The 27,901-nt window shown below is 36.2% G+C and overlaps 1 protein-coding gene across 5 annotated transcripts in view; it reads right to left on the reverse strand.

The window, feature by feature from the left end:
* The window catches only part of MTF2 (metal response element binding transcription factor 2), a 57,592-nt gene that overhangs the window by 18,144 nt on the left and 11,547 nt on the right, over positions 1-27,901 (reverse strand). For 3 of the 5 annotated variants that reach the window (XM_028087649.1, XM_028087648.1, XM_088022355.1), the window contains exons 2-7: positions 8,138-8,336; positions 7,939-8,020; positions 3,416-3,511; positions 3,083-3,183; positions 2,547-2,695; positions 151-246 (exon numbers count right to left, since the gene is read on the reverse strand). In XM_028087649.1, coding sequence (XP_027943450.1) covers positions 151-246; positions 2,547-2,695; positions 3,083-3,183; positions 3,416-3,511; positions 7,939-8,020; positions 8,138-8,336 — 723 coding nt within the window. Of the gene's footprint in view, positions 1-150; positions 247-2,546; positions 2,696-3,082; positions 3,184-3,415; positions 3,512-7,934; positions 8,021-8,137; positions 8,337-27,901 lie in introns of those variants that run through there. The other 2 variants (XM_028087651.1, XM_028087650.1) reach the window with 2 other exon arrangements.

Consider the following 27,901-nt stretch of genomic DNA (forward strand, 5'->3'; position numbering starts at 1 on the left):
AAGTCTGTCATTCAATATTTTCCCTCTTAAATGACTCCTTCACAAATCATTGTTGTAATTACATTTAGAAATCTGAAACTGCAAACATAACTACAGTATAAAAGCTAAAAATATATATATCAATTGGTAAAGTTCAAGTATCCTTCTCACCTGTCTCCAAACAGCATTGGCTTTTGAAGGCATTGCACACAAGCCTCATGAAACCACTGCTTACATTTGCAGCATTGTAGCATCTTTAAATACCAGCTATAAGAAAAAAAGTTAAGATTAAAATTACTACCTTTTGAGGTAAAGTTTTAAAAACAAAGCAAAACAAAACCAAGTGGCATTATACAAAATAGTCATGATTACCTTATGACATTTCTGCTATATTTAACATGAAATTTTTTCTTTCCCAAAAAGGTTACTGAGGATTTCATCCCTCCTTCCTTATTCACAAGAACTTATGAAGCCTGGTTCCTAGACCAGTAAAGAATCTCTGTCAAAGAACAAACCCAGGATTTTTTTTCACATCAACTCTCTACAACCCCTAATGGAGATTAGTTTCAGAGGTTACTGATGTGTACAGCTGTTCGCCCAATATACCCAATAGTCACAGGCAGCTTTGTATCTTCACAGTGTTTCCATTATTCTTTTCCATTATAATGGAAAGGAATGTAGAATAGCAACTTTATATATAAATTTGGTGAACCTAAGTATAAATCTAATCAAAGACTCTACCAGATATAAAGGCTTTGTGACAGGTTTTGTTCTTTTTCCAATAGCTGAAGAAGCTAAAACTGAATCTCTACCTAAGGATATCCTCTCTTTTCAGCTGGTACATGGTTCTGATATACTGATATCCTTATTTGCCACCCAAATAATGCCTTTTCTTCCAATAATTATTTTGCTCAAAAAGTAAGTCCCCCATTAACTGTAAGCCATATGTAGGCAAAGGCAAGAAGACCAATATTAAGTAAGGTTATTCATTCATCAAAAGACTAATTAATACTAATTATGTTCCAGGTACTTAGCTAGGTCCTCTGCTAAAGTTAGAGTGGCTAACAATATCAAACACAGTTCACGTGGTCATGGTACTTAAAGAACAATGAATGATCCACTTCATAAAATGTCTATGATGGTTTCTACCTGTTTTGAGTAATACTTTAAACCAAATGCTAGGTATAAATGAGTAAAAGATCATTCTCTATGCTTATTCACTGTATCTCTTTTATAAGTGAAAAAGAAACTAGACAAATGTTTCTTAAATCTGCAGGTGACCAAAAACTAAGAATTGTTATAAAAATGTTAAATCACAAATAAAAAATTCCATTAAGAATTAGAGATTAGGGAGAACGAAGAACTAAACATTCATCTATATATTTATTTATGTTTCATCACTGAACAACTTATGTCCCAGTCATGGTAAACTTTACATTTTCTGTACATGCATTTGAACAGATACTATGTTAATGACAATGACTGTCATTTAATGACATTTAATGACAATGACTAACCCAGCATTCTAAACAGTACCCTTGTCGGGGTGCCTGGGTGGCTCAGTCGGTTAAGCATCTGCCTTTGGCTCAGGTCATGATCTCAGGGTCCTTGGACTGAGCCCCGAGTCTGGCTCCCCACTCGCCAGGAAGTCTGCTTATCCCTCTCCCTTTGCCCACCCCCCACTCATGCGCTCTCTCTCTCTCAAATAAATAAAATCTTTAAAAAATAAACAGCACCCTTGTCTTAAGAGAAACACTGAGTCTGAGAGGAAGAAGGACACAAGAAAACAATAATTACAATTTAAAGAGTGAAATACGATTCACCAGCATTTTTTTAAATGTACTACAAATACATGATTTACAACTTGGCTTAATATGAGCTTATACCAAAAAAAAAAAAAAAAAGAATAAGAGGTATTAGTTGACCACCACAAACCCAAAATGAGCAAAAAAAATATAAGAGGACAACCTAAGAGAAGTAATAAATAGAATCTTTCCTTGCAACAACAGAAGCATAATGTTCTGAACTCTAATAGCCCAATTATATTCTGTGAGACTACTCCTGGAATTTTCTAATTTTCTAATCATAACACCGTATTTCAAGAGTAACTTTCAAACCTAGAGCGCAACAAAGACAGAGGTTAGAAGTCATGTCACAAAGAATGTTTGATGATAATGGAGATTTTAACCTGGAAAAAAACACTACACTATTGGTGTGAGTCATGGGAGTGAGAAATATGATTGCTAGATGGAAATATTTTAAGAGTTACCTTCAAAGAGAGATAAAATGTATCTGTTTAGTTCCAAAAAGCAAAACTAAGACCAGTGATCGGAAGTTAAAGGTAAATTTCTAACCATTCTTGGTTAGAACTCAGATTCACTTATTTAGCTAACATCTAATGATACAGATGAATATAACTACGATCTCTAAATTTTCTCCCCTAATTTTCTTTATTGACACTTTCATGCATTTACAATTCACTATCAATCCCACACCACAATCAGTAACAAAAATAAAGAAGATAATATAAACAAAAATCACATACAGGGCATGAAATAACTACTTACTCTCCAGGGCCTCCACAATAGCAATAACATTGCTGGACATTGGTTTTATGACCTGCATCCCATTCAAGGTCTGCCACACTATAGGGTAATGTCTGCTTCATGACTTGCAATGCTTTGGCATTTGGTCCTTTCTTAAGCGCACCACCCCTCTATATTAGAGGGAAAAAGTTATTTAAACGAATGAAGGATAAAATTTTAAATACAATTCTTTAACATAAAAATGCTTCTGAAACTTCTGAAGAAATCTCCACTCTAAATTTCTTACCATATCACAAACTGTTTGACTAATAATAATCTTTATTTTGTTGTCTTTCAAATTATTGCCCCAATTCCAAGACCACTCACTATCAGAAAATAAGTGCAAGGACAGCTCCAAGTCACTTTAAGCATCATTATCAAACAATAAGCCTCACCTCTTTCTACCCAGCATTGATTGTTCATTTCAGTCACATAAACTTTCAACGTACACAATCATTACGTTGAGAGTGCCTTACAAATTCCATTTAGGGCTTTAGCCCAAAACACTTAAAAGATACCTTTGTTGTTGTTGCAAAAACACACTGTCGACAGAGCCATTTTTCATCTGAATCAATCACACTGGAATCAATATGAGGTGTGTGACACAACTGATGATATCCTTAATATCAAAAAAAGCATAAAGCAAATTCTATTTTATTAATAAATACTGCAACACAATTTCAAGAAGGCATTTTAGTATTCTCCTACATTAATATATTTACAATTGATGAATAAATTTATAACAGCTTCAAGTTACCAATGTAAAGTATTTTTAATCATTAATCTTCAATAGGAGCATTAAGTATGTAATAAAACTTATCAAAACATTGATAAAGGAAATCAATGTTTACCTTGGCCACACTTATCACATATAACCATTTCATTGGGAGCTTCTGAATACTCTTCTTGACATATTGTACAGACCATTTCCCCACTTCCAGTGGCTCCTAAAATGTTTAAAATATACATTAAAAGATAGTCATAATAAAGCAGAATTTCATATACCAAACTACTTTTTTGACTCTGTGGGTAGCCCATATTGGCAATGTTTATTCACTAAATTATAATGATTTCTTCTCAAGACAAAGTACTACCCACAAAATGCTATCTCTATGCACCCTGTGTCCCTCCCATCTAACATTGCTACTCCCCTGGAGGGCAAGGAAATGCGCAATCTTTTGTGAACACTTGAACTACTCTCCAGAACACACATCTACCTATATACATGTATCCACTCACCCTATACTCTCTACCATCATAAGACTAAAGAAAAAGGGCAAAGAAGGTATGTCAATGACTTCTTTCTTTATACATTTCTTTTTATTTATTGACTTATGAAAGAAGCTGAACCCCAATTATTTAATCTCCAGCTTCAGAAATCTGGAAATATGCTGTCCAATAAAGTCTCCTAACAAAATCTCAGTGCAACAAACGTTAAGGTGTTCCACAGTTATTAATTATATTTTTTACCTTAATAGGTAAATTATTTCTTCTTTAGGCATTTTTACTCTAAAAACAATTTTATTCCATAAAATTAAGAATATGATTTTAACACTCTAACATCATTATTCCCAATATTCTCTTCTCCTCAATTTCACAAACTACATGGTATATTCATATGCCAACAATAATAAAAAGGTAGGTACTATTCTGTGCTATCAGCGAAGTATTGTTAGGTTCTTGACATATATTATTTTGTTTAATTCTACAACTTATTACATAAGTATCTTATTATTATAGAGAAGAACTGAGGTCAGAAAGATAAAGTAACTAACCCAAGGACCCTCAGAAAGTATCAAGGCTAGGATTCGAATTCAGATATGCTAGAGTCCATATTCTCTCCACTCTGAGATCTTTCCTTCATCTATATTTTGTAATATTTTTTCTATCAAAAGTATTGCTCACACTATATTCAAAATTATAATTTCTAATAGCTGCATAATATTCTATCCAGTAGAAATAACCAATCTTACTTTATTACCCTTCTACTCTAGGTACGTAAGTTACCAAATTTTTTGTTTGTTCATTTTTTGCATTTTTCCTTGTTTATTTTGGTCTCTTGTCCGCTCTCCCTACCTCTCCCAGGCTTTGTTTACTTCCTTGTACACTTGGAAGGAAATGGCCCGCATAGCTTCTGAGTTTACGGCTCCAGTCAGGAGAGCAACCAGATCGAGCCTGGCACCTCTCAGTCCAAATCAGCAATTCCCTGAAAAAGGACTGACGGCCCCGGGTTTTATCTTATATATATCAAATTTTTTGTTATTGTTAAAATAAAACTACAGTAAATATTTTCCACCTAACATTTTCACTTTTGAATTATTTCTTTTGAATAAATTGCTAGAACTGAGTATGCAGTATCGATTAAAGAATATAAAACATTAATGCAACTATTAAAGTAATATCCAAAATAAAAACTATTTTCACAGAAACCATATTAGGTGTTAAAATTTAAAATCCTTCTAAATGTATTTGTCTTAACCTATCTCCCTTTTATAATGCACATGCCTTTGATTACTAATATGACTCTCTCTACATAAGTTTATTTACATAAACTTTTAAAATAATCTTATTAGGGACGCCTGGGTGGCTCAGTCATTAAGCGTCTGCCTTAGGCTCAGGTCATGATCCCAGGGTCCTGGGATCAAGCCCCCCATTGGGCTCCCTTCCCAGCAGGGAGCCTGCTTCTCCCTCTGCTTCTCCCTCTCCTGCTCCCCCTGCTTGTGCTCTGTCAAATAAATAAATAAAATCTTAAAAAAATAAACAAATAGGGGCGCCTAGGCAGCTCAGTCGTTAAGCGTCTGCCTTCAGCTCAGGTCATGATCCCAGGGTCCTGGGATCGAGCCCCACATCAGGCTCCCTGCTCAGCGGGAAAGCCTGCTTCTCCTTCTACCTGCCGTTCCCCCTGCTTTGCGCTCTCTCTCTGACAAATAAATAAAATCTTAAAAAAATAATCTTATTAAATGGGTGAAATTAGTCCAATTTATTAAGTTATTATGATATATATATATTGTTAGCAGGTTTCTTATAGAAAGAAAATTACTGAAGCTACTCTCCACACTGAAATCTGCCATTAATGCAGTATTCAGTTTCACTTCCTCATTCTATAGCAACTCCAATTACATGTGCGCTATTTTCTGGGTGCTATAAAGAGTAAAATAGGGGTGCCTGGATGGTGCAGTCAGTTAGACATAGGACTCTTGGTTTCAGCTCATGTCATGATCTCAGGATCATGGGATCAAGCTCTGCATCGGGCTCTGCACTCAGTGCAGAGTCTCCTTGAGTTTCTCTCTCCCTCTCCCCCTTCCCCCCCATGCGTGTGCACACACTTTCTCTCTCTCTCCCACTCTCTCAAATAAATAAATCTTTTTTAAAAAAGAGTTAAATAGCCAAGGAGCAATTCTTTTTTCAATTCTAAGGATAATAAAAAAAGCCAGTGAGCAAAAACAATCACACACCACTAAACTGATAATACTGGGTGGAACACATGTTGGACAGTACCCTTCACTTTCACAACTTTCTATATGTATGACTGGCTTTCTTCTTCCTGTCTGCAAGGAAGGAAGGAATGGATTGGGGGTGGGGGGGAGACAGACAAATAAATGTGTATTTAACCTGCAAGAACCCTGAAAAGTTGAAAGGGACTCATAACTAATAGGGGAACAGAAGCAGTAATAACATGTTTCAGTCCTACCACAAAGACAGACCCATGTTTACAAACTAAGAAAAAAAGATAATTCTGTATGCAGGGTAACAAAATCTGCTCAATATAACTACTGTTGGAGATGTCCGATCCTTCTCCTATCCCTTTTCTCACTGACTCCTCAATTTCAGATTCAAAACGTAATTTCAGAACTTTAAACTGATCAATCCCAAGAATTATAAAAAGTTTCTCTTGAAAGACATTTTACCAGAGTAAGAGCTAAGCCCTGAGTATCAACTATGTACATGGTAATTAGAACATTTAATTCTTTTACCAAAACTTTCTTATTCTTTAAAAAAGATTAAGAGTGAAATCAAGAAATAGAACACACAGTAGTAACCTACCATAGAGTTCCACTTGGGATTCAAATTAAAAACCCAATCACTAAATACTTTAGAAAGGTATCCACCCTGGGGCACCTGGGTGGCTCAGATGGTTAAGTGTCTGCCTTCGGCTCAGGTCACGATCCCAAGGTCCTGGAATCAAGCCCCACGTCAGGCTCCTGGCTCAGCAGGGAGCCTGCTTCTCCCTCTCCCTCTGCCTCTCTCCCTGCTCATGCTTTCTCTCTCTATCTCTGTGTCTCAAATGAATAAATAAAATCTTAAAAAAAAAAAAAAAGGTATCCACCCTGGGGCACCTGGGTGGCTCAGATGGTTAAGCGTCTGCCTTCAGCTCAGGTCACGATCCCAAGGTCCTGGGATCGAGCTCCATGTCGGGCTCCTGGCTCAGCGGGGAGCCTGCTTCTCCCTCTCCCTCTGCCTCTCTCCCTGCTCATGCTTTCTCTCTCTATCTTTGTGTCTCAAATGAATAAATAAAATCTTAAAAAAAAAAAAAGGTAACCACCCTTTAGGGAAAGAAAATTTACATCTCCTTTCTAGGAGATATGAAACACAGGTCTTAGTGCAGGCCTATTAACTCAATTAAAAAAAAAAAAAAGGCAGGGCTTTGGTGTGCAGCTAAAATACTCAGATTTTTAATACTCATAATTTATAAATCACTTTTCATGAGAGAAATACCTAGAACAACACCTTTATTTAGCAGATTCAAAGGGCATACAGCAATTATAGAAATTATTACAATAAAATAGGAAGCATTACAAAAAACATACCTATAACAATACCTGTATACACTTTCATTGGCATACAAATATAGCCTCATTTTCCCATCTAAACATTAAAACCCCTAATCAAATGGTCATTTCAAATCATTCTTATTAATGAATACTTCTAATACTCTAAACCTGTTTAACATGTCTTAATTTCCCCCAAGTCATCTGGCAAATAGTATGTCCTCAATAAATACTAGCTCCCTACATTACTTTTACTAATATAAGCAGGTAACAGTTAAGTTGAAGCCCAAAATGTTACCCAGATTAGTGGCTAAAAACTTTTCTTCAAAGTTATTATTAGATGGGCCGTAACAATAGTTCATAGATGTGCACCACTGATGCATCTGTTCTTTAGTCTATCTCTACTCTAACAAGAATAATTCCTGTTCTTTCAGGGTCTATGATGTAGATTATAACTCCTTGAGGACTATGAAGAATACATTTCCTCAAAAGTGATTCTGAGTTACCTTAATATACTATACTCAACAAAAAATACTAGAAAGTGACAGGCTAAAGAAAATCAAATTTTACTGTAAATCATGTTCAAGAGAAATAGTAGCACCTGCCTGTTTGAATGTCCTTCCAGAGAACCCAGGATTTAGAACTGTCTTCAAATATGATGAAGCAGCTCTGTTTCAATATGTTTATCTGAAATACAGAGGAATATTTATAGTGATTTCTTTGTAAGTCAAAAACATGAAGTTAAATTCAAAATTATTAAAAGTTTACTGCACAAAACAGCAAAGATATATAAAGGTAACCTGCCTTTTTGATAGTTCCAAGATAAAACAAGCCATCTGACCATCTAGCTAGGACATCCTGACCCTCTTCAAATTTACATGCTGGCTTTTTGACTTTATGTCCATCCTGTAAAGACAGCTTGGTCAAGGATGTTGGGGTCTTTTGGTTTCGACGTAAAGGAGACCGCTTGTGGACCAGTGAATTACCTGCCCCTGTAGAGTCTCTGTTTAGGAAATAAAAGACCATATATAAGATTAACTTACTTATAGAGCTTATTTATATACCAATGATATGTTTTATATATTAATCAAAAATTTTGATTTATTAAAAACCTTAAATTGGGAGGAAATATAATAGGTACCTCAAATCACAAATACTCCCTAGGAATAAATAACTTTAAAAAGAAAATGACAGGTGTTCTCAAAATTCATTCAGTGCCTACCCTTACCAAGACAAGGATTCAACAATCACTCTAAGATCACACATATTCAGGGCAGCTATTATCAAAATAACAGCTCTAAGTTGAAGTGGGTCATGAGCAAAGGATGCCTTAAATCTCATGACTGGGTTTAGATAAACTAAAAGAAGTTACATGGCACAATTTCATAAGCACATGAAAAGGAATAAAAATGATTATGCCGCATGTAGTGAAACCACACTAACCGGTGACTTTGGGGTAGTTGGGTATATTCAACTCATTGGAAGAGTAGTCCTGACCTCCTTACAGGGAACCACTACTGAATTAAGTCTTGTTTATTGATGGGAATGTGTCCTAAGTCCCTCAAATATAAAGACTAGTTTAAAAAAATTAAGAACCACCAATTTCACAAAATCATACTCAAATGAGAGGTATAACATCATTAATTTTTTTAGGCAAAAGACCCCAAAATTATGTATTCCAAAATTCATTATAATTTGTATATTAGTAATTCCATAAACAACATAGCATAACCACAGCATAACTATCAACTTTTCCTCAAAAGTAACAAAGCACTGTTTAGTTTCATTTTCTTAACTTAGATGCTTTACTAATTAAACATACAACAATGTATAAAACTAGACAGACAATAATTCAAAAGTAGATAGTATAAAAGTTAAATAAAAATAAAACAAGTGAGGAAGAAAAAAGTTTCAATACCTAGGAACTGGGACTAGCTAATTTCAATACCTAAGAATACACAAACCCTAGGAAATTCTGTCATGAGCTTCAACATGAATGAACCTTGAAGACATTATGCTAAGCAAAAGGAGTCACACAAAAAAGAATAAACATTATATAATTCCACTTATATAATGTAACTAGAGTATCAAATTCATAGAGAGAGAGAGCAGAATGGTGGTTGCCTAGGGCCAGGAGGAGGTCTGCATGCAGAGTTAGTGTTTAAGGGGTAGTAGGGTTTCAGTTTGAAAGATACACTACATTTTTTTCTTCAAGTTTTTAAATTCCAGGTAGTTAAAAAATAAAATAAAATAAATTCTACTTAGTTAACACACAGTGTAATATTAGTTTCACGTGCAGAATTTAGTGATTCATCACTTACATACAACACCCACTTCACAAGTGCCCTATCATTGATTTAACCCACCCCTCTACCTACCGACCCTCCAGTAATGAAAGACATACTACATTTTAAAGATATCCAAAGGAATAATGATCGATATCTTCCCAAATTTGCTGCAAACCATTAATCTACACATCCAAGAAGCTCAACAAACTCCAAGTAGGACAAATGGCAAAGTGACCTATACCCAGAGTTACCACAGTAAAAATGCTGAAAGAGAGAAAAAGAACTCATCACGTACAAGGAAACTCCAGTAAGATTAACTTCTCATCAGAAACAACGAAGGCCAGAAGGCAGCAAGATCCTACATTCAAAGTGCTGAAAGAAAAAACTGTCAACCTAGAATCTTATACCCAGCAAAACTGCCTTTCAAAAATGAAAGCAAAATAAAGATAATCTAGGACAAACAAAACTGACAGAAATGTTGCTAGCAGAGCCACCTTACAAGAAATAACTAAAGGAAGTTCTTAATAAGGTTGAAAGCCAGTAAATCAAAGTAGAAATACAAATCAACACACCAAAAAAAAAAAACACAGAGCACTGGTAAAGGTAATTAATTATAAAAGACAGTATAAATGCATATTTCTTCTAACTCAAATATATGAACAATATGTGTATAATTGATTATAAGGCCTTTAACATATTTGACAATAACAGCACAAAGGCGGTGGTGGGGGAAAAAATTGTATTAAAGTAAAGAAATGACACCAGATAGTTATATCAACCCATAGGAACAAATGAAGAAAACCAAAAATGGTAAATAAGAAAGTAAATGTAAGTGAAGTATGTCACTTCAAGGAAATATCTGCCAAATATCCATGTTAGTCACTGTTTCAAGTAAAAATGGTATTCCATGAAAAAGCTGCTACTTCAGCTGACAACTCAAATAATGACATAAATATCCTATCTATACTTCCTATTTCATCACACATGACATTAAAAATCTAAAACTCAGGGGCGCATGCGTGGCTCAGTCAAGCATCTGCCTTCAGCTCAGGTCATGATCTTGGCATGCTGGGATGGAGCACCGCGTCGGGCTCCCTACTCAGGAGGGAGGCTGCTTCTCCCTCTGCCCCACCCCCTGTTCGTGTTCTCTCTCTCAAATAAATAAATTTTTTAAAAATATATAAACTCAAAGTTAAAGTTTAGTAAAAACAATTTTTACTGAAAAAAGTTTCACATCAGGAATATTCTTAAGTAAAATAGGGCTTTCTGTGTATGCGTGCATTTTGGTGGGTTCTGGGGTTTTTTTTGGTTTTTGTTTTTTTACTGTGTGTACTCAACAATGAAGAATACTGCCTTGTTTCATGCTAAGGCGCACAGCAGTTTGACCACTGTTTTCATGCCATTTGTACAGACACAATGAGAAAGGCAAATAACATCTAAGTATTATGAAAATAATTTTGACCTTTCAGACTCCTGCCAGGATCCATGGATCACACTGTGAGAATCATGCTCCAAATAAAGGAATATATGTTGCCATATATCTAAATAAAGGGAATGTGTCTGCCATAGACAGCTGTAAGGAAAAGGCATTTAGTATGATAAGGGGTTAAAAGTCTGACAAGACAAGTGCCAGAGAGAAGTAAAAATGGAGGATGAATCTACCATTAATTTTACCAACAGGAGTGCTCAAGGCTAGGCTGAGAACCTTCTTTCTCCAGACACAAAAACAATTTAATGCTTTCATCACAATATTGAAATGATTCTAGCAGCAAGCACTTTCTGGAAAACTATAAATCCAGGGGTCACTTGAGGGATTTTGCTTTCCTTAAAGAAACTAACCAAAGCCTGAACAACATAATTAATTATACATGAAAGATGACTTCAACAGAATGCCAAGGTGGCTACTGGGACCTAGAATCTTCCAATTCCAGACTGGTAAATGTACAAAAATCAAAACTGCAACCATTCCCAGATTGGTTTTGTATGTTGTGCTATTGCTTCAACAAATTTTTTTTCACGATGGTCTCCCACCTTACTCTCTTAAAATGTTGTAAGGATCTTTGAGGAAAAAGAAAACTAAAATTCCCCTGATCCCTCATGCTCCCTGCTCCCTTCCACCACTCCTCCTATTTCTTTCCTCCCATTCACAGCCAAACCTTTGGAGGAAATTTATACACTCTTAACTCTCTCTCTACTATAGTCTTCCCCATTTTTCAGCCCACTGCAACACACATCACCATTCCCTCACCCAAACACTCCACCAAAAACAGGGAATGTGTCTGTCTTACTCTTCACAGTTGTATCCTCAATACTCTGCCTAAGGCATGATACATAAAAGGCAGAAAGGTCATATGGAATTTATAAAGTTCAAGCTCAATTCAAGAAAAATCTATATTTAAAGAGTTAAATGATTTCTAAAAATGACTGCATGCACAAATAATCTGTTTTGTTCTGAATAAACAATAGAATCTAATTCACATACTACAACAAATACACACCAATCTTTTATTCACATAAACATGAACATAAATCATATATAAAACTGCATTAATAAACAGGTATTTATAAAGTCTTATTCATTTAAAATTTTCTGCCCAAACTTACAAAAAATAAAGAAAATGACCAATGATAGCATAACTCAAACATAACCAAGATAAACTCTGTACATTTATCCCCCACAAGGTAATTTCTCCCATTACTGTCACTGATTACTTCCCTCCTCTCTAGAATGTGACCTTTATTAGAAGCCAAATTAGTTTTTCTAATTTTAGAATTTATTATTTCCCTTCTGATTAAAGGTAACCATAAGAGTAAAATAAATAATACAGAAAGAGTGAAAAGTGAAAATTCCCCATGCTACTTTCTCCCACAAAAGAACTGTTAATCTCCTGACTTTTCTTATGTATATACCACATACACAGACATAATTCATACAAATGTTTTAATTTAAAGAGTGGAAATTACATATACTCTTCTATAACTTTCCTCACACAATAATTTACCTTGGACAATGTAATATTCATCTATATAAGTATAAAACAAAAGTATGTAAGATAATTTTTTCTTCAAATGCTAAGCTACTCTCCAACTACTATCCAACTGAGGAACATTTAGTATGTTTCCATTGTTTTACTATTACAAGCAATATAAACCTCATCCTTTCTTTTATTTTTTTAAGTATTCCTGCTACTACACAAGAAAAATTCAGAGAATAATTACTACAACAAAGAATATACACATTTTTCTTTTTTGCTGTAGAAAATTACAAACATGCAAACTAAACAAGCATAACAAACTATTCACCATCCAGGTATTATCATCTCATGACCAATACTATTTCATTTAAACACCCCATTCCCCAACCTACATTATGTATATATTTTAAGTGACAATGTCAAATGAATCTTAAAAAAGTAATATCACTGACACTACCAGAACAGCACTTGAAGGCCCATTCCTTCACCAACAGTATTTATCCTTTTGCTACTTGACAATACATACACACACACACACACACACACACACAAAATATTTCTATCTACAGTTCTATTATTATTAGAGAAGGATTTTTTCCATAGGTTTGTTAATTTGTATGTCTTCTGGAAACAGCAGATATTCTCTGCCTTTTTTTTAAACTAAAATGTTCATCTTTTTCATAATGACTTAAGAGCACTTTATATAGTATGAATAATAACACTTTGTTATACATGCTGGAAATACTTCTTCCAGCTCATACACTATAAAAATGCCATGACAAAGAATTTTTGATAGGGGGATCAGTACTTGTGGGTGTTCAGTTGACTCTGGTCAGTAACTACAAAGCTGTATGTCTCATCTTGCATCCAGGCTGCCTTGCCTTTTTAAGAAGTCAGACCAGAGAAAATTTAAACAGAAAACCAAAACAAATAAAGGAGTTGGTTTGCATGCCCCTTTTTTAAGCTGTGTACTCCCAACCTCTGTTGTTGGGTTATGTAACGTGCTCATGTTCTTCCTAACGCCCAATCTCTAGTCCACAACTTTTCATTTTACATAATGTTAAGAGTGTCTAATATTGTTGCTTCTCCCAACCGAGTTAAAGTTAAATTTCACTCTATTTGGCAGATAACCTTTAGTGTATAAATTCAGTGCAGTTCCAATTAATTGAAGCAGGATTTTTTTAGGTCAAACGTTTTATAAAATTTGTAAAAAAAACAAAACAAAACAAAACAAACAACCCCACTAAACTAAACTAAAAATCCATAGAATAGTTAAGTCAACTTCTAAAAGAAGAACAAAGAAAGAGGGGAAGACTCGCCCTACCAAATACTATGACACATTCTAGAGAAAAACTATTCCATACAGGTAAAGAACAGACAATAAGATTATTACAACAGAATAGGTATCTCCAACAAAACAGTTTCATTTAAGGCAAGTGGATATATGACAAAAGTAGCACCACAAATCAGTACAGAAAGGACATATTATTTAGTAAATAGTACTGGGGAAAATGATTCACTTAAATGGAGGAGAAGCTGTCCTCCTAATTCACAATACACAAAAAGGTGAATTATAGGGGCGCCTGGGTGGCTCGGTTAAGCAACTGCCTTCAGCTCAGGTCATGATCCTGGAGTCCCAGGATCAAGTCCCACATCAGGTTCCCCACTCAGTGGGGAGTCTGCTTCTCCCTCTGACCCTCTCCCCTCTCATGCTCTCTCTCACTCTCTCTCAAATAAATAAATAAAATCTTTAAAAAAAAAAAGGCGAATTATAGATGGATTAAAGACATTAAAATAAATGTAAAACTTGAAACATAACTAGAAAATATAGAATATTGTTATGACAACTGATGAATTATTGAACTCTACATCTGAAACTAATGATGTACTATATGTTGGCTAATTGAATTAAAAAAAAAAAAGATGCTTTCTACACAGAAAAAGAATGTTGTTATCATCTTAGAAGCAGAGCGTACATACAAAATGTAAAAATCCTGCAAATGTGTTGTTGAAAGCAGAACGAAATTTATAGCACAATTATCATTTATGCAAACTGAAAACATACATATATAATACCATATATTTTACAAGGACATATATTAAGTATTTTCAAGTGGGTATGTTAAGACAATTGGTAAGTGAGAATAGAGATCTGACTGAGAATTGGGGAAACTGGACATGTCCTGACCAGAGACTTGTGATGATGTAGTATACTTTTTTCTGTTACTAAGATCTGACTCAATTACATCAACTCCTCATACCATATACCATACAATACAGATTAACAAAATAGCAAGAATCAAGTCATATTTCCATAATGGCCACAACCATGATCACTATTTGCTATCTGCTTTTACTATTTGACAACACACATATAAAGAATATTTCTATCTAAAAATATTTCTATCTATAATACTACTACTTAGAGAAGCATTTTTTTCTTCACTGCTACTGATATCCATCTTAAGAGAGATAGCCTGGAAAAAGTTTCCTCCCTTGAAACCAAATGGAAGACCAGGAGTTCAAGCTACTTCTTTCTTGGTTTACTACTCCCACAATAAATAAGACCCTAATTCAGGAACTTGGGAATTAGATGCATAATTCAAATAGTGTGGTCCTTTTTCTTCTCCAATTTATTCCCCCAGCTAACAAGAAAACTATCTGATTATTACATGGAAGACCATAGTCAATTTCATCTGTCTGCAACAATCTCTGAGGACTACTATGAGGCCAATATTAAAAAACATGGGTTGAGGACTTGATATAGTATAATTTCTCAATAAATTAAATATTTCTTCTGCCAGAAGAAATATGAAGAAATTCACTCTCAGTTTAATTATTTTTCCTTCAATAAATTTAATGAGTATCTGTTCTAGGCCTGGTGAATAAGAGAGTCAAGATCCCTCTCTTCAGAGCCCAAGATTTTGATAGGGAAGAATCAGCTAGACCTTCCTTCTTAAGGCTCCTTTCCTGATTCAACCCCACCCACCAAATTCGGGTTAAATGCTCTCTAGTGTGCGCTAGTTCTCCCATCAATATTCTTCTAACACTCTATTCTATTTGCCTACTTACTTATCTTCATCTACTCCCCACTCCCTAAACAGTTTGTATTCTGAGGGGGAAAATGATTGTCCCATTTTGTTTACTGCTCCTTCCCCAGAACCTAGCCTAGTGCCCAGAATGTATTAGGAACACAATAAATAATCAGTAAATTACCAGTAATAACTGGTAATTAAAGGCAATCTCTAAAGAGCCAAATGCCACTACCCCAACATAGGACTCATCTTCCCAGTAGGAACTTTCATCCCTCTGCTGCTCAGTTTCCCTTCTCCTCTCTGACAACCCAATCAGCCACGACTGATCCACCACAACCATGTCTCTAAGTACCCCTGCCACTACTCTTCCAACCCATGAAGTTCCACTTGGCAGTAAAGGAAGGAAAACCTAGTCTCACTTTGCACTGCCACCCCCCACTGGAGCACTCCTCTCACTGATTCACCCCAGTCCAAAAAAATCAAACGAGTATGCAACCGCAGAAAATGACAGGCACTGCTGTGAATGAGAAGAAAACATCGATTCTGCTGCTATCTTAACCTTTTATCTGCCTCAGGTCCCAACCAATCTCATCTCTTGAAAAGTAAAAGCTGCCATTTATCCCAGGCTCCTTCCCACAATTTCTTCCCTTCTCTGGGAAAAGTAGTACATGTGTGGGTGAATCACATGTGAATGACAATGGAACTTAACAACAGTGCCACTTTTGCTGGAATCTTTCACAAAGATATAGTTAAATTCATGAGGCCATGCAGGGCCAAAGTAGGGCCCAGGTACAAGCAGAAGGCAATCTACTGAAGCTTGGGCCCGCATTAAAGCTATGAAGAAAGAATTCTCTTTTCTCTCTCGCAGAAGGTATAAGTAAAATGAAGCTTGGGGCTGGTTGAATTCTTCCTGGTTGAGGTTTCCTTGAAAGTAGAACATCAAAGGGGACGAGGGTCAGACCAAGAGAACAGAAATCATAAAGCAGGCAGCTTAATGATGGCTCTACTCTAATCCTTAGTTTTAGAAATTATAAAAACATAACAATGCATACTTTTAAAAATTCAAGTAGATAGAAAGGTTTTAAAACAAAATGCAATAGTTGCCCACCCATCCCTTCCCACATCCCAATCCTGCTCTCCAGAGGCTGGTGCTAATCTTAACTCTTTCAGCTATTTATTCTGGGAGGTACCTCCATAGTTCTAAATCATGTGCACATTTCTCTTTTTAATCGATTTATTTCACATCTGACTTATAAAAAATCATAACTAACAATTCCCAACCTCTACAATCTTATTGAACTAATTTCATTAAATCAATACTGTTTTTTAGCTAATTAAACCTGTAAATATGGGGTGCCTGAGTGGCTCAGTCATTAGGCATCTGCCTTCAGCTCAGGTCATGATCCCAGGGTCCTGGGATTGAGCCCCCGCATCGGGCTCCCTGCTCCATGGGGAGCCTGCTTCTCCCTCTCCCACTCCCCCTGCTTGTGTTCCCTCTCTAGCTGTGTCTCTCTGTGTCAAATAAATAAAATCTTTTTTAAAAAAACCTGTAAATATTAATCACTGCAAAGCTAAATGGCACATTCTCATTAAACAATCTTTCTTATTAAACTTTTTATTTTTCCTGTAATTGCTTATTAATGTGTTCCTTTATTTCCTCTGTTTCAAACTGTCAAAAATACGGGCGCACCTGGGTGGCTCAGTCAGTTAAGCATCTGCCTTCAGCAGTCTTGATCTCAGGTCCTGGGATCAAGGCGCACGTCAGGCTCCCTGCTCAGCAGGGAATCTGCTTCTCCTCCCTCTGCCCCTCTCTCTGCTCAAGCTCTCTCTCTCTGTCTCTCCCTCTCTCAAACAAGTAAGTAAAACCTTTAAATTGTCAAGAATAATTCCAAACCTTTCTTTCCTCTACAGGTAACTCTTACTTCTAGAGCTCTCCAAGTTCCTGCACCACTCTGCACTGATTACTCTCTAGGCCTTATCATCTTCAAAGCTTCTCTTATCACTCTATTTTCTTGATTGCATACTCTTTTGCTGTAGAAAGGGCTTGCAATTAAAGGATGTATACACGTACATTTTTAAAAGATTTAATTTTAGCGAAAGCGAGCAGGTGAGAGCAAGTGCAGGGGGCTGGGAGTGCAGAGAGAAAGGGCGAGACAGTCTTAAGCAGACTCCGCACTGAGTGTGTAGCCTGATAGGGGGCTCAATCCCACAACCCTGAGCTCATGACCTGAGTTGACACCAACAGTCAGACACTTAACCAACTGTGTCATCCAGGAACCTCCACAGGTAAATTTTCTGAGCCTTTATGTATCTCAATCCTAAACTCACAAAGGACTGTTTCCTGGATACAGAATTTGATGTTGAAAATATTTTCCTTAAGAAGTTTGATGATATTCCTATTTATCCCATTTAACATTCAGCATCAATGACAAAAAATCTAATACTCCAGTAGAGGTATTTATTAAGAAATGAATAAATCACAGATAAAAGGTACAGAATAGGGAATACAGTCAATGATATTGTAACAGCAGTGTACAGCAACAGCTACACTTGTGGTGAGCAGAGCATAATGTATGAACTTGTGGAATCGCTGCTGTACACCCAAAACTAATGTAATGTTGTGTGTCAACTATAGGTCAATAAAAAAAAAAAAACCATAAAACCATAAAATAAAATCAGAAATGAAAAAGGAGACATTAAAACTGATACCACAGAAATACAAAGGATTACTATAAATATTATAAACCAATAAACTGGACAACCTAAAAGAAATAAATTCCTAGAAACACACAACCTACCAAAACTGAATCGTGAAGAAACAGAAAATCTAAACATACCAATTATCAGTAAGGAGATTAAATCAGTAATCAAAAAACTCCCAAAAAAACAAAAGTCCAAAACCAGACATCTTCACTGGTGAATCCTACCAAACATTCAAAGAATCTTCTCAAACTCTTCCAAAAAACAGAAAAAAGAGAACACTTCCAAACTCATTTACGAGATCAGTATTACCCTGATACTAAAACCAGAAAGGGATGCTACAACAAAAGAAATTTACAGGGTAATATTCTTGATCAACACTGATGCAAAAATCCTCAACAAAATATTAGTAAGCTGAATTCAAAAATACTTCGAAAGAATCATACACCATGATTATGTAGGATTGATTTCACAGATACAAGACGCTTCAACATCCATGAAAGTCAATGTGATACACCACATTAACAAAGAGGACAAAAATCATATGATCACCACAACAGATGCCAAAAAAGCATTTGACAAAAGTCAACATTCATTTATAATAAAACTCTCACAAAGTGAGTATAGAGGGAACACACTTCAACATAATAAAGACCATATATGACAAACCCACAGCTAACATCATACTCAGCAGTGAAAAGCTGAAAACTTTTCCTCTAAGATCAGAAACAAGACAAGGATGCCCTCTTTCACCCATCTTCTTCAACATAGTATTGGAAGCAATAGCTGCAGCAATCAGCCCAAAGAAAGAAATGGAATTCAAATTAGAAAGGAAGAAGTAACCCGTCACTATTTGCAGATGACATGATATTATACATAGAAAATCCCTAGGACTCCACCAAAAAACTGTTAGGACTAATAAGCGAATTCAGTAAACGTGCAGGATACAAAGTTAATATATGAAAATCTGTTGTATTTCTATACACTAATAATAAACTATCAGAAAGAAAAACTAACAATTCCATTTACAATTGCACCAAAAAAAAAAAATTCCTAGGAATAAATTTAACCAAAGAGATGAAGTATCTGTGCACTAAGACCGTAACGCTCAATGAAAGCAAATGAAGAAGACACAAATAAATATAGTTCATACCCATGGACCGGAAGAATAATGCTAAAATGTCCATACTACCCAAAGCAATCTACATACACATTCAAATACAACCCCATCAAAATCCTAATGGCATTCTTCACAGAAAAAGAACAATCCTAGGGGCACCTGGGTGGCTCAGTCAATAAGTATCTGCCTTCGGCTTAGGTCATGATCCCAGGGTCCTGGGATCAGCCCCGCATCAGGCTTCCTGCAGAGCAGGTTCTTCTCTCTTCTCCCTCTCCCATTCCTCCCGCTTGTGTTCCCTCTCTCATTGTGTCTCTGTCAAATAAATAAATAAAACATTTAAAAAAAAAAGAACAATCCTAAAACTTGTTTGGAACCACAAAAAGCCAGAATAGCCAAAGCAATCTTGAGAACAAGAAGAACAAAGTTAGACATCACACTTCCTGATTTCAAACTGTATTACAAAACTATAGTAATCAAAACAATATGGTACTGGCATAAAAAGAGACACATACATCAATGGACCAAAACAGAGCTCAGAAATAAATCCACAAATATTTTGTCAACTAATTTAAGACAAAGGAACTAAGAATATATCACTGGGGAAAGATGGTCTCTTCAATAAATGGTATTGGGAAAAACGGGACAACCATATGAAAAAGAATGGATTTGGACCACTATCTTATACCATTCACAAAAATTAACTTAAAAATAGATTAAAGATATGAACATAACACCTGAAACCATAAAACTTCTAGAAGAAACCACATGCAGTAAGCTCCTTGATACCAGTCTTGGTGATGATTTTTTTTGGATGTGACACCAAAAGCAAAGGCAACAAAAGCAAAAATAAACAAGTGGAACTATATCAAAACTAAGCTTCTGCACAGCAAAGGAAACCATCAACAAAATGAAAAGGTGACCTACTGAATGGGAGAAAATATTTTCAAATCATGTGTTTAGTAAGGGGTTAATAACCAAAATATGGGGGTGCCTGGGTGGCTCAGTAGGTTCAGTGTCTGCCTTCGGCTCAGGTCATGATTCCAGGATCCTGAGATTGAGCCCTACATCGGGCTCTCTGCTCAGCAGAAAGCCTGCTTCTCCCTGTCCCTCTGCCCCTCTCCCCTGCTGAACCTCTCTCTCAAACAAATAAAATCTTTTTTAAAAGTGTTAAAAAATTCATACAACTCAATAACACAACAAAAAAAATCTGATTAAGAAATGAGCAGAACATCTGAACTGACATTTCTCCAAAGATATACAGATGGCCAACAGGTACATAAAAAGATGCTCAACATCACTAATAATCACAGAAATGCAAATCAAAACCACAATGAGATATCACTTTACACCTGTCAAAATGACTATTATCAAAAACACAAGAAATAACAAGCATTGGCAAGGATGTGGAGAAAAGGGAACTTTTGTGTACTGTTGCTGGGAATTTAAATTGGTACAGCCACTATGGAAAACAGTATGGAGGTTCCTCAAAAAATTAAGAACAGAACTACCATACAGGGGCGCCTGGGTGGCTCAGTCGGTTAAGTGTCCGCCCTCAGCTCAGGTCATGATCCCATGGTCCTGGGATCGAGCCCTGCATCGGGTGCCTTGATCAGCGGGGAGCCTGCTTCTTCCTCTCCTGTTGCCACTCCCCCTGCTTGTGCTCTTTCACTGTCAAATAAACAGTCTCTCTCAAAAAAAAAAAAAAAAGAACTACCACACACAATCCAACAATTCCACTTCTGAGTATTTATCCAAAGAAAACAAAAACACTAACTAGAGATATATATATCCCCACGCTTACTGTAGCATTATTTACAACAACCAAGATATGGAAACAACCTAGGTGACCATCAATGGATAAATAAAGACAATTTAGTGTGTGTGTGTGTCTATACATACACACACAAAATGGAATATTATTTAGCCATAAAAAAGAATACAATCTTGCCATCTGTGACAACATGGATGGACTCTGAGGGCATAATGCTAGGTGAAATAAGTCAGAAAAAGACAAATACTGTACAATCTCACTTATACGTGGAATCTAATAAAACTACAACAACAAAAAAAAACAAAGCTCACAGATAGAGAAAACCAATGGGCGGTTGCCAGAGGTGAGGAATGGGAATGGGTTAAATGGATGAAAGGAAAAATACAAACTTATAAAATAAATAAGTCTCAGGGATGTAATGTACACCATAGTGACTATAGTTAGTCATACTGTATTGCATATTTGAAAGTTGCTAAGAGTAAAATTTTTTTTTAAGATTTTATTTATTCATTTGACAGAGAGAGAGATAGCAAAGAGCAGGAAAGCAAGCAGGGGGAGTGGGAAAGGGAGAAGCAGGCTTCCGGCTGAGCAGGGAGCCTGATGTGGGGCTCGATCCCAGGACCCTGGGATCATGACCTGAGCCGAAGGCAGACGCTTAACGACTGAGCCACCCAGGTGCACCCACTAAGAGTAAATCTTAAAAGTTCTTATCGCAAGGGAAAAAAATTTATAACTACGTATGGTGACAGATGTTAACTAAACTCACAGTGGTGATTATTTTGCAATTTATACAAATATTGAATCATTACACTGTATACCTGAAACTAAATTATGTTATGTGTCAACTATAGCTCAATTTTAAAAAGGAACAAAAAAAGGCACTGTAGTGAATACAGGGTCACATCAGGGATTGAAATAAGAAAAATCCTAGATGTCATTTTTATTTCATCAGTTGGATGTAAAACGTGGAGTACAGATCCTGGGGGGCGGGAGAGAAGATAACAGTTAATAAATTAAATATCCATCTCATGTTGGGGGGGAGGAGAGAAGTAAAAGAAAAATTAAAAAAAATCAATGAAAGAAAAGCATACAACAGAGAAAACCAATGGCACAAAACTTGGTCCATTGAAAAGAATAAAACTGCAAATATCTGGGGAACACTAATCAGGAAATCTAGGAAGTTGTTGGATAAAAAGATGCACAGCTCAGAAAGAAAATCAGGTCTGGAAGTAAAGACTTGAAGTCGGGAAAATAGTGATGGTATTTGGAGCCCTGGATAGAAATGAGAAGGGAAATGTGATGAGAAGTTTAATAAAAGAGCAAAGTGAAGATTCTCTGCTCCTTCTCATGCTAAAACAAAAAGAAAAACCTTAAAATACACTCCATCTTCAATCATACTAGAGTATACATGAAACTCCAAAGCACAATATTTGAAAATGGAAAGCAGCTGAAAGAATAATAAACACTTGTAAAATGGGGAAGAAGATTAAACTTAAACCCAGCAGAAAAAAATGATGAGAAGCAACCCATTTGTCCCACAGAACCCCAAAAGACTGAAGAATTGGCGGCACCAAACTCAAAGACAGACGTCAGGTGAGCTCGAAGAATAGAGTAATGTGGAAGTCTGTATAAAAGGACAGTTGGATCCCTAGTCACATCTTCTATCTATGCTATTTGTATATCCTATCAGGAGATGGAAAGTTTATTCATTCAAAGAACTGAATCAAAGGAAACAAACACAAAGCACAGAGAGAAGAGTAGCTGAAGGGCCTACTGAAAATGGGGTAAGTTTTCTTTGTAAATACATTCAAGCCAATACACGAAAAAGAAATGAATAAATTTTAAAAAATCATTTTTCAACACCTAATGAATAAATGGATCTAGGTATTGAGTACCAGTGGCTTCTAAAAGCATAAGAGAAACAACCACTGTATGCCTCTTAGTGGGAGGATACACAACTATGAAGTAGTCATGCCAAAAAAAAAAAAAAAAGCAATCTGGAATAACAAGCTTCTACATCTAGCCACCGATTTATAGAAAATGCAGAGAAATTATTTTCAACTGCACAATGGGGATGCAACTGGCAAAATCCAAGCTGGGAAATTTATATGTCAAATGACCTGGTTTCTTCCACAAATAATCTGCACCCAAAAAAAAGGTTGGAGGGAGTAACAAAGATTTAAAACATGTAATTTTAAAAGATGCTCAACATCCCTAATCAGGGAAATGCAAATCAAAACCACAATGAGATATAATCTTAACATCTGTTAAAATGGCTAAAATCAAAAAAACAAGAAATAACAAGTGTTGGGGAGGATGTGGAGAAAAGGAGCCCTCGTGTGCTGTTGGTAGGAACATAAACTGGTACAGCCACTGTGGAAACAGTATGCCTGTTCCTCAAAAAATTGAGAGAAATACCTTATGATCCAGTAATTCCACTACTGAGTATTTACTTAAAGAAAGCAAAAATACTAATTCAAAGATATATGTGTCCCTATGTTTACTGCAGCATTATTTATAATAGCAAGATATGGAAGCAACCCAAGTCCATCAATAAATGAATCAATAAATATGTGGTATATATATACACAATGGAATATTACACAGCCATAAAAAAGTTGAGATTGTGCCATCTGAGACAACATGGATGGACCCCCAGGGTATTTTTGCTAAATGAAATAAGTCAGACAAAAAAAGACCATATGATTTCACTCATACGTGGGAAGGAAAGGGAAAGGGAATAGGAAAAGGAGGAAGGGAAGAAGAATCAGACCTGTGCGTCTGGGGGTACTCGGTTGGTTAAGCCTCCAACTTCTGATTTTGGCTCAGGTCATGGTATCAGGGGTGTGAGACTGAGTCCTGCCTCCAGCTCCACAGTGTGTGTGGAGCCTGCTTAAGATTCTCTCTTTCCCGGGGTGCCTGGGTGGCTCAGTTGGTTAAGTGTCCGACTCTTGGTTTTGGCTCAGTTCATAATCTCAGGATCCTGAGATCGAGCCCCACATCTGGCTCCGTGCTCAGCACGGAGTCTGCTGGAAATTCTCTCCCTCTCCTTCTCCCTCCCCACCCCTTCTCTTATCCCCACAAACGAAAAAAAAGAAAGGAATCAGACCTATTAATACAGAGAAAAAACTGACAGTTGCCAGAGGGGAAGGGTGGGGGTTGGGCAAAATGGGTAAAGGGAAGTGGGAGATACAGGCTTCCAGTTAAGGAATAAATAAGTCATGGGAATAAAAGGCACAGCATAAGGACTACTACAGTCAATGATATTGTAATTGCAATACATCGGGACAGACAGTAGCTACACTTGTGGTAAACATACCATAATGTATAAACTTGTGTTACCACAAGTCTATGAAGTTTTATCACCCAAACACTCTCTCTTTGGGCCTAACAGAAGATACCAAAGAGAGGAAGTAAACCAAAAAGGCAGACATGAGGGGCACCTGGGTGGCTCAGTTGGTTAAGCATCTGCCTTCGGCTCAGGTCATGATCTTGGTGTCCTGGGATCAAGCCCCGAGTCTCTGCTCAGTGGAGAGTCTGCTTCCCCCTCTGTGCTCTCCCTCTCTCTCTCTCTCTCAAATAAATATATAAAATCTTAAAAAAAAAAAAAAGGCAGACATGAAATGCAAAGGAATCAACAGGGGAGATACAAAGGAATTCCCAGGGTGACTATGAAGTCGAGCCCCAAGACTAAATCTATGCAGTTAAGTCTAGAGAGCAAGTCCAGATTAGAGAACTCCAGAAGAGCTCCAGGAGAGTATCTCTAAGAAAAATAAATGTAACTGATAAATTATAGGACAGATGGACAGTGTAGAAAAGTACACTGCAAGACATTTTACAGAACAGTGGAAAGATGTGTGAAGATTTCAATGTTCAAAGAAAACTAAGCACATCCTATTTTTTTAATAAGGCAAATTTTAAATCCAGTTGTGTAAGAAATGTAATCCCAGAAATAATAGCTAAAACAGCTAACAAATGTTTAGCACCGTTCTAAGAATTCTGCATGTAATAATAACTCATTTAACCCTCACCCATTATTTTGCCATATCAATATTCTCTCAATATATTGTTTATATAATCATACCAAGGAAATTTTTTATATAAGCATATTAAAAGAAGAGAAGAAGGTATCAGAGAAATTCCTCATCTAACATTATTGAAAAAAAGTCCAAAATTGATGAAACAACACAATGTTTACTCAGAAATATAAAGAAACAGCTAAGAGTTAAAAAGCAGTTGCCTCTAAGAAAAATAGAGGGAACATATAAAAAAAAAAACCCACATCTTTTTAGAATTTTATAACTAGAGCTTAAGGTTTCACACTCTTAGAAAGCACTATTTTAATTTAAAAAAAAATTACTTACTAAGTAAATACCAAGTAAACTAGGGGGCTTTTTCACAGAACTACCTTGGAAGCTTTGATATGTTAAGACAAACTTTATAGTTTTTCCCTAACATTAGATGACAAGCAAGAAACTAGTTTTAAGGCAGTGGTTCTCAAGTAACCAAGTCCACAGACCCGTGCCAATCTAAAGGTAAAGTAAGAAAAACAAGGACAATATATTGAGTTAAAATTAAACAACTCAAGCTATTCCATACTTTGAGAGCACACCCTTCATATACTCTTAATACCTTTTCTTTAGTGAAATGAAGGTAGTAAGTGGCAGTTTTTAAAAACATTCTTACTGGGCGCCTGGGTGGCTTAGTCAGTTAAGTGTCTGCCTTCGGCTCAGGTTATGATCCAGGGCCCTGGAATCAAGCCCCACATCAGGCTCCCTGCTCTGTGGAAAGCCTGCTTCTCCCTCTCCCTCTGCATGCCGCTCCCTCTGCTTGTGCTCTCTCTCTGTGTCAAATAAATAAATAAAATCTTAAAAAAAAAAATTCTTTCCAAAATAAAAGCTGACAACCCAACATCAGTACACTATCTCCATTCTGCCAAAGACAGTTAATGGTTCATGAAAGACAAATCAGAGAGTCTTTGGAAAACTCTTATTGGAATGACACGCAAAAAAAATCCTCTGAGGGAACAAGTCACCACAGAAATAAAAAAGATAACCCAGAGAAAGAGTATCATAAAAAAAAAAAAAAAAGGAACGACAATGAAGAAAAAGGAGGTAGGAGTATGTACCTAACAGGTTAAGTAAAATGAGTAATATAAACTGTTTACTGAAGTTAACAATTTCAAAGTCACCTACGACCAGAGTTCAAACATCAGACCACCCGGGGTTTAGAAGCGAAGACTAACAGGTTGAGTTTAGCTTACTTTTCTAAAACTTAAGCTTCTTAAGGAAGTCAAAGGGGGTTTTGGGGTGGGAAATATCTTAACATTAATACAAGCTGTTGCTACAAGAATGGAGAAATTGTTGAAACTAAAGGAAAAATAACCTAACCATAAACATTCATAATCTAAGAAACCTACTCTCTTACCTGCATACACTGATGACTTAAGTCTGAATCTTCTGTGTAACATGTATGTTAAAAGCTGAATCAAACAATATTTTAGAAATGTATTACCTAAATGACTCCATGTACACAAATGGGATTTGCATTTCAAATCACAATTGAAAGAAAGACTTTTCTTAGTGTCTGCCACAAAGTAGGTACTTAGTAATTGTCTCTTGAATAAATCAGTGAAAGCCTATACTTAACAATATACACATTAGTAAATAAGTCCTCCATCCACCAAGCAAATATGAATGCACATACTATACTATGAATCCTATGAATACATATATTCTACTACACACAGCTCCAAATTTGTTCATGTGTTTAAATATAGAAATAAAAAGCCAAAAAGTCTTCTAAAATTGTACTTAATTTCATCTCACTTGAAGATTGAAACTAAAAGCAGCAGCACAATAGCAGAGTCTCCACCCGGACCTCAAGTTCAGCCTGAGACCTCTAGAATTAAAAATAGTTTAGCCACCTAACAGGTCAGGCAATGACAAAGATGTTTACATTTTCAGCGAGTGTGGCTTTGGCTCTCTTCATGAAATTATAGAAAATATATCTAAATACCTTAAAATTTATGATAAAATTTCAGTTTTATAGAACATTTCTATATATTTAGGCTTTTGCAACAAGCATATAGTATTTTTGTGTTCACAAAAATTTTTATGAACTATAAAAAAAGACTATAACTTTTTTTAAAGATTTTATTTGTTTGAGAGATCAAGAGAGCATGAGCAAGGGGGAGGGGCAGAGGGAGAGAGAGAAACAGACTTCCCGCTGAGCAGGGAACCCATCATGGGTCTCCATCCCAGGACCCTGGTCATGACCTGAGCTAAAGGCATACGCTTAAAACCAACTGGGCCACCCAGGCACCCCAGAAAATATTTTAACTTTTAAAAAATTATAAATGAGAGGCTCCTGGGTGGCTCAGTTGGTTAGGCGACTGCCTTCGGCTCAGGTCATGATCCTGGAGTCCCGGGATCGAGTCCCCCATCAGGCTCCCTGCTCAGGAGGGAGTCTGCTTCTCCCTCTGACCCTCCCCCCTTTCATGAGCTCTCTCTCTCCATCTCTCATTCTCGCTCTCTCAAATAAATAAAATCTTAAAAAAAATTATAAATGACACTGTTAGATATAACATATCAAGTATTTTCAGAATGGCAAAGAAATACCATTTAGAGACAGTATTAGATTTCAAGAATGTATTGGATTAAAAAGTTAACTGGTTAAG

The sequence above is a fragment of the Eumetopias jubatus genome, unplaced genomic scaffold (assembly GCF_037043125.1).
Source record: "Eumetopias jubatus isolate StellerSeaLion01/CBP00866 unplaced genomic scaffold, mEumJub1_p1.0 scaffold_4, whole genome shotgun sequence".
In the NCBI taxonomy this organism is placed as follows: Eukaryota; Metazoa; Chordata; class Mammalia; order Carnivora; family Otariidae; genus Eumetopias; species Eumetopias jubatus.